This window comes from Panicum virgatum, chromosome 8N (assembly GCF_016808335.1).
Source record: "Panicum virgatum strain AP13 chromosome 8N, P.virgatum_v5, whole genome shotgun sequence".
Classification (NCBI taxonomy): Eukaryota; Viridiplantae; Streptophyta; class Magnoliopsida; order Poales; family Poaceae; genus Panicum; species Panicum virgatum.
This window is the reverse complement of record NC_053152.1, coordinates 41182150-41195421: the sequence shown is the minus strand read 5'-3', so window position 1 is coordinate 41195421 and position 13272 is coordinate 41182150. Positions and strand designations below refer to the sequence as shown.

General features: G+C 42.4%; 1 protein-coding gene across 4 annotated transcripts; it reads left to right on the top strand.

The window, feature by feature from the left end:
* Positions 1–4441: 4441 nt before the first annotated feature.
* LOC120685545 lies at positions 4442–11583 on the top strand. Of its 4 annotated transcripts, none has more exons than XM_039967535.1 (4): positions 4442–4595; positions 5883–5991; positions 6973–7059; positions 7969–11583. In XM_039967535.1, exon 4 carries the CDS (start codon positions 7974–7976, stop codon positions 11187–11189), a length of 3216 nt encoding a protein of 1071 aa, XP_039823469.1. In that variant the 5' UTR covers positions 4442–4595; positions 5883–5991; positions 6973–7059; positions 7969–7973; the 3' UTR covers positions 11190–11583. The 4 variants fall into 4 exon arrangements, with proteins under 4 accessions (XP_039823469.1, XP_039823468.1, XP_039823471.1 ...); XM_039967534.1 differs by having other exon boundaries at positions 6926–7059; XM_039967537.1 differs by having other exon boundaries at positions 4449–4595; positions 5913–5991.
* Positions 11584–13272: the final 1689 nt, after the last annotated feature.

Sequence of the window (13272 nt, the reverse complement as noted above, 5' to 3'; positions counted from 1 at the left end):
AGGATATAATGGATGGCCGTGCTTTATAGGGAGACTGCATGTGGTAGTTGCATGCACAACGTATCTCCTGGCAACTAGACTAATTATTTGCTATTGGTTATAATTTAGTCTTTCTAATAGCATTTTCATATTCTCACAGTTTCTTCCTATGCATTTTCATTTTTTTATTCCCAACCAATCATTGAATATATTTATCTTTTACTATTTTATTTTCTGCAGATATACTCTCTCCGTCCCAAAGTAAAAGTAAGCGTAGTTTGAGAATTCAAAATTTGTCCCAAAATAAGTATAATTCTCGCTTTTCAATACAACTCTCTCTCTCTATCTCTCTCATCTACCCTCCTCGTTTCATGTGCACTCTCTACCTTTTTGCCCCTCCTTTTTCACGTGCTCAACTCCTAAAACTACACTTATTTTGGGATGGAGGAAGTATATGTCTATATATATAGGCATTGATGTGTGTGCACCCACATCAATGTATATTTAGGAAATATTCAATTGAATCCCTCGAAATGTGCATCTATTCCTAGTAGTGTCGTGTGCAACAAATGTGCCAGGAAAAATGGTATCTGAACAATTTGAAACTGCCAATAGTGCCATGTACCATGCTATTGGTTTCCTTACTTATGGTCTCGGTATCTTGGACCCAAACTTTTATGTATTGAGTGACCTCAAAAAAGTTGAAGCTGCCATCAAAAGAGAGTTGCATGTGTTAGCAAAAAAGATCATCTGCGGTTGAACGGACTGCACATTGTTCTATAAATGATGTTCACAACTTAGCTGACAAGTATGATGGGTCTATTAGTGACAAAGATGCAGAGATTAAGGGCAACATGCTGATTTCTATGTGCATTGATCAGAGATCTGGATGCTGTGTACTAGCTTATTAATATTGCATGTAGCCTTTGATTTTCTCGATCTAATGTAAATTATTAGTTGTCCAATTTTGGTTTCTTTGATGGTCATTTTTGTGAAATTTAGGAATTTGGGTCTTCCAAAATGAGACTCCTCGATTTGAATGCATGCATGACTTCGTACAAACAAAAGCACCGGATAGCGCATTTCAATATCATTATTGTGATGTGTTTGTCATGGGCCACTATTTGATACTCCCTCTATTCACTTTTGATAGCTATATTTCAAAAACTTAAATGTTCAAAAATGATAGCTATATTTACTATTAGCATGGGTATTGGCAATAAATAGCACTAGTTACAAGGAGTTCCTAGTTAAAACATTGGATGACCAACAAAAAAGTCTGTGGCATTTATTAGATTGATAAGCACACTTGTGGTGCCCTTGGTCATTGTGTCATATGAAAATATATCTATCAAAACTGAATGGAGGGAGTACTACGCTAGTTGACCAGTCGCAACGAAGCTCAGGCATGGTGCCTAGTAGGTATAATAAGAGACTTATGATAATAAGATATCATGATTTATTTTGGATTGAAAACTAATTGCAACAAAATAGATTCATAATATGATAAATTCTGATCATTTGTTGTACCTATCCTGAGTCTCTTGTTACTTATTATTTTGGGCTCGGAATAAATTCTATATAACCGAACAAGGTAGGTGCGTCGAACTTTGACACTTTGGTCCAAGGCTCCTACACGGCGAGGCCTATCTTGCTAGCCATGTCATGGATCATTCTCCTATATTCATAAAACAGTTTGGATATACTCCCTTTCAAATTGTATGTTTGACACCGTTGATATTTCGATATATTCTATTCTAGCTTTGTCCTAATTTAGAAAAAGGAGTACCAATATCATATACTTCAGACTAATATTGTCTAAACTTCAGATGTCAGACATTGTGTTTAAAAGTTAAAGCCCTCAAATGTTTTGAAACGCACGATGTTCTCACATGTTTGGAAACTGATGATGTCATAATATTGTCTAAACTTGATCAAAAGTTATATCCAGTGTTAGTTTGGTCAGGGCGTTTAAAGCCTTTCCCGGTGCGAATTTTGTGAGAGTTTCATTTACATTTAGTAAGGTGCCACATCTGCGCCAACACTCTCACAATGCAACTGGTCAGCCAAACACATCAGAGAAGCGGTTCCCTAAGCCAGCCCGGGTTTGAGTCGCAACACAAGCTTCTTGACGAAAATCAGAGGGGCGTCTCTCCCCCCGGTCAAGTCTTTTAGGTGCCACATCAACAAATTAAATAATATATTATAATGTTTATAAGGAGAGAGATGGTAATAGTTTTATTAGGATGAAACACATTGAATATGGTTGCCAATGTCTTGGAAACTATTTAAAACTCCCATCCCGAGGGCTCTAGTTTCATCTACTCCTATTGGCCATTTACGTAACTGATACGCTAAGCTATGTGCATAAAATCAAATCTATAAACATAATTTCATTCATCAACTCAAAACAGACATCTTGTTTAGCACACCAGCATAAAACTGACATTTGTAACTTCCCTTTCCCAATCTCAATAACAGCGTGATAAGAGGAAACTATGTACAAAAATCCATTACTCATTGGTTAGGTTGTTACCAAAATTTCCTTTCTTTAAAAAAAGCAATGTGTAAGACATTCGACTATATTAACACCTACAATATTAAACAAATATATAAAATTATTTCATGCTATGGTTAAGTTAGAAAAGTTTGAGTTAGGACAAAAATAAATGTGTTATTTAAAAATATTTAGTGGTTACATTAAAGATACTTTAGGGAACTTGTGACTGGTTTCCTTGCATCGGTCGAAACATGCTCGGTAAGGATGCAAGTGGGCATCTAATGATATTTTTAGGATCAACTAATTAATTATGATGGCATGCCTCTCTAGTTATTTTCTCCGTCCAAATTATTTATGCAGAATACCATTCTAGTTCATTTTATTAATTTTTGGATCGATTCAATAACCTAAAATATATCTTAACTTGCATTAGGGGATCTAGCATATACGTGTTTGGTAAGAAATACAACACTCCAGACCTGTACTGGTATGCAAAATGTCTGGCTCCACCCAACAAGCTTTTCCTTCATTTTCTCATGGGCTTTGTTGGCTTGGCGCAAGGGTGCAAGCAGAAGCAGCGGCGGAGCCAGGATTAAAATCTACCTGTGGCGAACCTACCACTACTCATTTGTATAAAAAAACATAACCACCAACTTTGCAAATATGGTACAGCAACATATGCAAGTAGGATTTAATTAATATATTGATTTAATTAATATATTGTTCGATCCCATAATCCAACTCTCACCTTTTAATCTTTTCTCAATCCTGCTGCTATTTGAAATTGGGTGTCGCCGACGGTTACCAGTGACTGCAGCACCATCAGGATCAGGGTCTTGAGGATTAGTCGGCTCCCCATCTGGCTCCATAACGCGCTGCGGCGCTGGCCGCTGGCCCTGCTCGGCCGTCTGTGCAGGCGACCAGGCGGCGCTAACGGAGATGTGGGCGTGTGGGCGAGAGGAGGAACCGAGGCGATCAGGATCTGGCGACTGGACTGGTGACGAGCGCAGGCGGAAAAGAGGGAGGGGCGCGCCGTCGGCCGTCGCCTCCGATGTTCAGTCTTGAGGCAGCGATTCATCTCCAGGCTTGTGATGGGCTGAATTGCTGAAGCGGGCCCAACTAGTTAAAGGCCCAAAAACTGAATCGTTATCTTCTTGGACGGACGAACTCACGAACAGAAAAGCTCCATCCTCCCTGGTGTCCATGGCGCAGGTGCCTCTGGCCGCCGGGGGGGTCGTCGCCGGCCAGGTATGGCGGCCGCCATGGCTCGCCATACTGGTGGCTCCGCCACTGAGCAGAAGACTCTGCGTGTGTTGTGTTTGTGCCTTTGTGGCCTAGCAACCGGATTCAATGCAACAAAACTTCTCTACCGGACTACCGCATCTGGCTTAATGTGGCCAGTAAACCATATATACTCTGGGTGCATGCACCGAATCAGGTTCTAACTAGCACCAGGCCCGAGTCATCCTACGTGCATTCATCATGATTTAAATTTTCATGACCACAATTTATACACACATATGTTATTTACAACTACATTTGTCATCTAATAGAGTTTATTTGCAGGCACATAAAATGTGCAAACTTGCTTGCAATGATTTGTGTTTGTGTAGTCTTATAATTTAAAAAATATCATATTCCAATTGAGGCGTAGTCATTCATATCATTTTTATTTTAATGGTAAAATAATCATTCTCTAATTTTACACACCCTATGTATACATTCTTTTTTTTTCAAGTGTAAAACAACCATTGCGTATAGTTTGAGACAACACATCAACACATATTTAATTTTAAGGGTAAAATGAGCATTCTTCGACTCTACCTAACTTATATATATATATTAATATTCAAGGGTAGAATCGTCCTTTTACCACCTACTCAGCTCATTACTTTTTAGAGGCAAAACAGTCATTACACTTATGGTGGCCAAATTTGTAATTGCAAGAGCCGAATATACAAAGCCCTAGAGCAAAAATCCCCGCAAATTCCCCTCCCCGAAACCTCCTCCACCGAGCCACTCCTCCACCCTCCGCCGCCCACCGCTGCGAGCCTGCGGCGAGGGACGGCACGCCGGAGCGCCGGTACGATCGACCGACCTCGACGGCCTGCTACTGGTATGTCACCGTCTCATCCAAAGCCTGGTGGAGTTCGTTTGCCACCGCATCGTCTCCTCACTCCGCGACCAGCATTTCGCGCTCGTGGGGAGGAGCGCTTCAATCGACCCCCGTGTAGGGTGAGGGAGGCGCGGGGCCGCGGGGGAAGGCCGGGTATCCTCGTGCGTCGCGTAGGGTCGCCGTCCGGCGGCGAGCATTTTGAGGCGAATGGAGTCCGGCCGCGAGCATTTGCTTGAGGTGCCTGGGGGACCCGGCGAAAGGTCCTGGGGTTTGGGGCCAGGGAACGCGAAGAGTCTTCGGTTCGTTTTCGATTCGCGAGACAATACCTGCACCTCTCGTGCCTGGAGAGTTCGTGATTCTGTACGAAGGCAGAGCAGCGCGTGGTGAAGAGAAAGGGGGTAGAGAGAAACGAAGGGCAACCAGGGCCGAGATGAGCTGTATGAGGAATTGGTACATGTAGGTTTGGGGGAATGGTTAGCTTTTGATGGCTTTATTCAATGTATATTAGAAACTACCAAATATCATTTGATGTTTGACGGTTTATATAAATTTGGGGGCAATGTTGGCGTTTTATGCCTATATTTTCTGATTTAGTTGTGCGTGGTTTATTGCTTTGCCTGAACATATTTTGATTTGGTTTCTAGGGTCATCAGCTTGTGGACCTTGGAGGTACATAAATAGATATTTGTGTGCCTATTGAATGTAGACTCTGAATGGGTGTCAATCAAATTAAATGCATAAATAGTAAGTGTTCAGAAATACGTCTTCTAGGCCACATAGCGTGATCCGGCCTCCTACTTTTTGTCTTGTGGTTGCCGTTTGGAGTTTAGACCTATAGTCAGGCTGATTATGCTTTAGAATCACTATGAGTTAGTTAACTGAATGAATGCTTGTTGAAAAGTAGTAGTGAATATTGCTACTTATATATTACACTTCGTAGAGCTGTTTTTACAACACGAGTACACTTGTGACAGTCTATTGGCTGGAGAAATCATTTATGTTTCATTATGAATTTTACATCCTCTGTTCATACCGCGATACCCTCTGTGCGTGCGTGTTTATTTGTCCAATCTTCTTACTTAAAAAAAATGGTACACTGTTCCGAAAATTACATAGCTTGAATACATTTAATGTTATGCTGTGTGCAGAATTTAAGGTCCAATTTTTCAGAGACAATAGAGGGCACAAAACATAGCACATGATTTAATGCTTGGCTTGCTTGCCAACTTATTGATATACGTTTGTGGATGGTTTTAGTCATGAAATATGTTGTGTGCAATTGTGCAGGTGACACTGCATAACAATTATTTCTTCCAGAGAAAAAAATGGAGCCATGAATCATAAACAGTTCACAGGGATGGCATGGTGTTGCTGTGGGGTTTCATGTGCACACCAGGTAACCCCTGTTCATAATAGTTTCCTTTCCTCTTGACATGCTTGCTAATGAAAAAAGATGTATATTACACACAATTATTAGTCTCAGTCAGTTTACATGCCTGTTTGGATTTGGGCCATTTGTCAGCTATATTAGCTTTTAATGAAAGTGCTAAGTTTGCCTTATTGGAAAGGGATGACTCTATGTAATAAAAGTAGAAGAGGCTAATATGCAGTAACTAGTAAGGGTTGCAGGGCTCAGTAAACCAATGATATTTTGTAGCATTGTTCCCACAGAGCTATACTGTTAATGAGGGTAGCACATAACTGTTTGGAGAAGGCGGGACACCTAAAATATCTGGGAGGATTGGTGAAATTGAAGTCTGTATGTTATGCACCCTATCGCTGTTAGTGTTTGTTTCCAGCTATTGAGGGTCCTTGTTACTTTTTCATACTTGTTATGATTCTGTACAGTTAGTCTGTTTAGAGAAAAAGAGGGGGGAGGGGGGGGGGCACCTAAAATATCTGGGAGTATTGGTGAAATTGAAGTCTGTATGTTATGCACCTTATCGCTGCTAGTGTCTGTTTCCAGCTATTCAGAGTCCTTGTTTCTTTTTCATACTTGTTATGATTCTGTACAGTTTATCTGCATATCGTTTGCATCAACTAGATAATTTTTCCATCCTCCTGTTTAATTCTATTGCTTGGCCCCCATCAAACTCCTCGACCCTTTGAACACTACATTACAGTTGATTGGCAGCTCATGTTAACCTTTTCCCAGTGGCTTCTTCATTGTGTCTACTCTCTAGAATTGGCTAGTTTAACAGCAAAATAAATAAGGGTAATAAAGACCCAAGTATTTGTTGTCACTATGCTTCTACTTTGAGTGCCTTAACTCATCTGCTGCAAATGTTTTTTAGTCACTAAATCATGCATAATGCAAACTATGTTAACAGATCTTGCCCATCGACACCTACTATCTCGTGCAATTCTTTGATGACAGCCAACTGCAGAAGCCACATATCTACTTTCCCAAGAAAGTTGATACGCGTAGAGGATAAAGAATAGTGCTCCACTCTAAAGCGACACTGTAAGAAATACCATACTTATGTAAATTTTCATTTTGTTGATTTTGATCCTGTCCATGTTTTACTTATGTATCTTTATTTTTCTCTATCTCCTGTTATTCTATCATTGCCTTTGTGATGATGTGTCATTGGTTGCGTTGCAAAGCATGTTATTTACAATGATATTTGAATATATTGTATACAGTCTCAGTACGTTTGTACGTTCGCTTCTGTTTGTTGACTTGGTGCTATTTCAGATGCTGCAATGATTTATAAGTCATATACATACTTGTGGATTTGCTATTCATTTAGAATGAGTGTTTGGATTTTTTGGTCCTTCCCTCATGAGATAATTGTGCAGCTAAATACCTTATACCTAGAATGGAATTGTACCCAAATGATCAATCACAATTATGGGCAAGATCATATGGGTTTAATATATGAAAGTTCTTGCATATCAGCATATGCAAGAAAAGTATTGGTTGGATTGTGTTATAGATAGAATCACTGAGTATTCTTTCATTCTTGATCTCATTTTACTCCTCATGCTTTTTAATTCAACTATTTACTCCTCACTACACTCAAGTGAATTATGTTGGGAAGATGGCATTTTTGACATGATTCTGCATGTCTCCTTGAAGATGCATAGTTTTTTATTGTTCCATTTTAAGTTCGACACTAGTACTTTCTTATAGAATTAAAAAAAATGTTGTATTTTAGATGTTCCTAATGCTATGGTTCTAAAGGCATGTTTTTAATTACATTGTTTTCTGTCTTATAAATTTTCTGGGTCTGATGCATTAATGGTTTTGGGATAATATTGTTTGAGAAAGTGCTCCAAAGGTGTTCTTCCACTTTCGAATAGCTTCTGCTTAATAAATGACGTTTCTCCAGAGCATATATCTGATAAAATTTTGTGCTGTAATTTACAGAGAATATGATCGAATGCAATAGAGAAGAGGCCGTAAGGGCCAGGGAAATTGCTGTAAAGATGATGGAAAATAAAGATTTTGTTGGTGCAGAGAAGATTGTACTTAAAGCTCAAAAGCTTTTTCCAGAGCTTGAAAATGCATCTCAGCTGTTAACCATCTGCAGTGTGCACTGCGCATCAGAGTTAAGGGTGAACGGAGAGATAGATTTCTATGGAATCCTTCGAGTGGAGGAAGGAGCGGATGAAGCCTTGATAAGAAAGCAGTACCGCAAGCTTGCATTTTCACTCCATCCTGATAAAAATTGTTTCGTGGGTGCTGAAGCAGCTTTCAAGTTGGTTGCTGAAGCTCATTCTGTACTATGTGATCCCACAAAACGATCTCAGTATGATCTGAAAAGGAAGAATGGATTTAGAAATGTGCCAAAGCCAGCTAAACAGCAGTCATCAAAGAAGACTGAATCAAATAAACGGAGCAGGCCTGGACCTGGCGAAGCATTTTGGACCATATGCCCACATTGTCAGATGCGATTCCAGTACCTCATCAACATCTTGAACACCATGGTCCTCTGTATGAGCTGCAGAAGGAATTTTTTTGCATACAATCTGTATGAGCAGCCCATACCCACTTCATCAAGTGTACCCAATGGCTCCCATGTTCCTGCAAACATGTTTCCTAAACAGCATGATAGTCATGGTCAACAAGGTCACCCTGTGAAGCCTTCATGTGCAGGTAGAGACACCAATGTGAAGCCAAATGGTTCCCAAGACCCTTCATGCATGTTTCCAAATCAACAGCGTGGAGTTCCCTGTCAAAACGCTCATCCTGTGAAGCCTTCTGCTGGTGGAGACACAGATGTGAACCTGAGGATGAATGTGTCCCAGTACCAACATGATGAACACATGGAAGGGTATAGCAAGCCAGGTTGTCATAAGAAGGCTAATCAACCGGATATATCAAGGGGGCAATTTCAATATTCAACACTGAAACAAGATAAATATTCTGTCCTATCTGAAAATGGGAATACACAGGGAAGGTCAATGCCAGATTCTGCTGATCCAAACATTGTCAACAAACAAAAGTCGGTTAGAGAAGGTGCATCAGCGGAGCCAGATGCCACGAATGTGCCTTGTTCTGCAAAACTTTCTTCTGTAGGTGGAAAAACAGATGGGAATCCAAGGATAAATGTGGCTGGCAGAAGATCAATGCCAGATTCTGTTGATCCAAACATCACTGACAGAAGGAACTTGGATAAAGAAGATGCATCTACAGTACCTAGTGCTGCAGGATCCTCTGGTACCCGAAGGTCAGGTAGGAGGAAGCAAGATGCTGATGGAAATATTTTCCTGAACATAGATACCAAAAAGAGGCAGAGGAAGAATGATTTGCCATGTAATGTTGGGCCATCAGATCCACCTCATGTCTCCAGCAATGTTGGCATCCAAGAGACGGAAAAAGCTACGGATACAGGTGATCAGGGAAATTTCAAGGAAGCAGCTCCTGAAACTGATATAAATGATCAACAGAATATCAAGGATGAAGCTCCTGAAACTGCGGACCGAAAGAAACCTTCCTATTCTGAGTTGGTAACCTTTCCTGATCCAGATATCTTCAATTTTGAGCAGTTCAGGGATATCAATCTGTTTGCAGTTGGTCAGATATGGGCCTTTTATGATAATCTTGATGGCATGCCAAGGTATTATGCTCGAATAAAGAAATTTGATGCCTCCAACTTCAAAGTGCATTTGACTTGGCTGGAGTACGATGCGATGGATGAAGCTGAAGAGAATTGGACCAGTGAAGAACTGCCTACTGCCTGTGGAAACTTTTGCCTTGGGAAAGGAAGTGATGTAACGCATGACAGGTCCATGTTTTCTCACATTGCTACATGGACGAAAGGTAAAAAAAGGAATTCATATGTCATATATCCTAATAAGGGTGAGGTGTGGGCTCTTTACAAGGGCTGGAGCATGGAATGGAGCTCTGATGCAGATAACCATAGATCATATGAGTACGAGGTTGTGGAAATCCTATCAAATATGTCAGTCAGTGATGGTGCCACTGTTATCCCACTGGTCAGGATCAAGGGATTTGTCAGTTTATTTGCGACAGCTAAGGATAAATCTTCGTTTGTGATACCATCGAGTGAGCTTCTCAGATTTTCTCATAGCATACCCTTTTATCGGACAAAAGGAAATGAAAACGTTGGTGTCCCAGGAGGATTTCTGGAACTTGACAATGCATGTCTCCCTGCTGACCTGGATGCGGCATTTTCTTCTGTTACTCTTGACTCTTACATGTCTCCTGGCAAGAAAGAAAGCAGCACATTTGTTGATATGACCACTGACAATACAAGCCATAGAACGGATCCTGGAGATGAGCAAATTGCTCAGGAGAATCACTCTGAAGCACATGGTTGCCACCCGATGTCTACAGATAATCATAAAGATATGTCTCCTGAACAAAATACAACCTCCAAGAAAACTGCCGGTGATGCCAATAAATTTGGTGATTTCTCTCTGCAAAACAACATTTCCCCCACCGTATATACATATCCTGATTCAGATTTCCACAGCTTTGAAGAAGGTCGCTCCTGTGAGAAGTTTGCACGCGGACAAATATGGGCCTTGTTCAGTGATGCTGATAAATTCCCCAAGTTTTATGCCTGGGTAAGAAAAGTTGAGCAAGAACCTTTCAGGGTGTCATTGGTCTGGCTTGAGGCCTGCCCTGAACATGAGCAGGAGAGGCAGTGGTTGGAGCAGGACATACCCATCAGCTGCGGCACATTCAGGGTTCGAACCTGGAGAGCAACATACAACACAAACGAAACCTTCTCTCATCAAGTATGCGCCAGAGATACCAGCAGGAAGTGTGAGGTCACAATCCTCCCGGAATTAGGTGACATCTGGGCTGTCTACATGAACTGGGCGTCTGATTGGGTTCCATCCAGTGCTGGGGCTTGTGATCTCGCGATCTGCAAGGTCATCGAGCGCACTGAAGCCAACACACAGCTCATCTTCCTGACCCTGGTCAGCGGGTACCGATCCGTGTTCAGATACGACATGCAAAAAGGCATCCTGGAGGTACCTGCCAGGGAGAGGCTGAGGTTCTCCCACCAGATTCCCGCGATCTGCCTGACAGAAGAGCAAGGCGGCAAGCTCCGGGGCTTCTACGAGCTCGACCCTGCCTCTGTCCCTGACTCCTTCCTGTACAGGGACACCTGACGGACAACGACGACCACTACTATCTGCAAATGTTGCAGAGAACTCTGAAGTAGTTTAACCCAAGCAAGACCCGCATTAGAATTATTTTGTCTCAAGAGTTCGGCTGCCAATTAATTGGATGTATATATGCTCGGTAGCTTAGCCTTACCAAAACACGGATATGTTTTATGGAGAGGTCTGGTTCTCTTGTAGGGTGGGATCTGGTAGCAAGAGCAAACCATCTGTGTGCTGGTGCTTGTTAGTGCCACCAGGTCTGGTCACCTGTGGTGGTGGGTAATCACATTGTGCTGCGATCGGTGAAAGTAACGCTGATTCGCCAGGCTGCTCACATGACATGTTCAAGGGTTAAAAACTAATTATTATGATGCTAGCGTGGAACTTATATTTCTTTCTATTGCAATGTGGTTAAACTGTGAAATATTTGGTTGTAACCTCGACAGTTAAAAAAACATGGAGAGCTGTGAACTAACTTTGGCGTGGCTGGACGGTTAAAATGTGGCCTCCAAACGATGTCCAACTTCAAGCATAAAACTGCTGTAACTTGTGGAAATTGGTACAAGAGTGGTGACTGGTGAGTAGTAAAACTCGTAATGCTTTGAGTTTCTACCTTAGTAATATTCCAAGTATGAAAATTTGCATTCGCAAAGCTAGTCGGCGTCGGCGGCCGCGACAACGAAGCGGCGCGACCAACCATTTTCAAACGCGCGGGGGCGTGTGGGCTGATCGGCTGCTGGGCCTTTATGAGTTGCTTTTTCGCCTTGACTTGTTTAGTAGTTAGTGGGCTGGGCCTTCATTAGCTAGTTAGTGAGCATGTTTTTTGGGCCGAATACTTCCGCTACCGCACCAGGTGCCTATGTCATGCATGAGCTGAGGTTTTTTTAATTTAATTTTGTTGTTCCATCTTTTTTTTGAACGGTTTTTGTTGCTCCATCATAGGTTCGGTTTTTTTGCTGATCGATCTTCTAGGCTAATCGAGCCGGTAACAGTAGCACCGACGGTTCACAGTTCAACCATGGTTCGGTCCGTTTTTTTCCTACACCCGTGAACCCTTCTCAAAATCTAGACCCCATCCTCAACTTCACGATTATGTAGCTGTCTTCATCCGTGGGGATGGCCGAGTCATCGGGTAACAGGATCAACACGATCAAGTACGAACACGATCGAAGAAGGTAGCCTGCAGATCGGACTCGGCACTCGGGCTGGGCCGGCCGACGAGGAGTCCGAGTCCGACGACGGTAAGGACGATGACACGTTGACCAGCAGCAGGAGTCCAATGTCGCGCCTACACGTGTTCTCGTCGTGGAAATTCAAGTAGCATCCGTACGTAGAGTTCAATCCAGCAACCGTAGATGGTGGCTGAGGCGGCACGCGGCGGCAGAGGAAGAAGGCGCTGGAGCTGTGCGAGGACAGCGGCGAGCCGGCGTTCGTGGCTGGGCTGGACTGCGCCTACCGGGGCACCCTAGTTTACGGTCGACCGTAGGGAGGCCCTCCTACGGTCGATCTTCCGACTGTGATTTTTTTTATTTATAGTATTTTTTATTGTTTTCTGTTAAAAAAATTCAGAAAAAATTACAAAAGGATTTGGGAGAGATATAAAATTTTCAAGAAAAAAATTAAAAAGGTTGAAAAAATTTAAAAAAAATTGAAAAGATGCAGAAAATGACGGGAAAAAATTTCAAGAAAAATATTTGAAAATTAAATTGAAAAACAAATTTAAACATTCTAAAAAATTTGGCAGTTTTATAAAAAATTTGCATCAAAAAAGAAAAAAAAAGAAAAAAATGGATCTCGCCCGCGGCCGACGCTGGGGCGGGCGGCGGCCTTCACCACAGACCCGCGCCGGCGCCGGGGGTGAGCGTCGGCCCCGCCGCGCCTCCCACCGCCGGCCTCGCCGTGCCGAGATCCAGATGGAGCAGAGGAAGGGAAGGGGAACGGGAGAGAGGAAGGGGAGGGAGGCCGCCATGGAGCAGGCGGGAGCGTGGAGATCAGATGGAGCAGATGGAGAAGAAAAAGTGAAGGGGAAAAGGAGATAACTCACGTCGGTGTGGGCCACGCCCACATGGATGCAATCGACCGCTGGAGG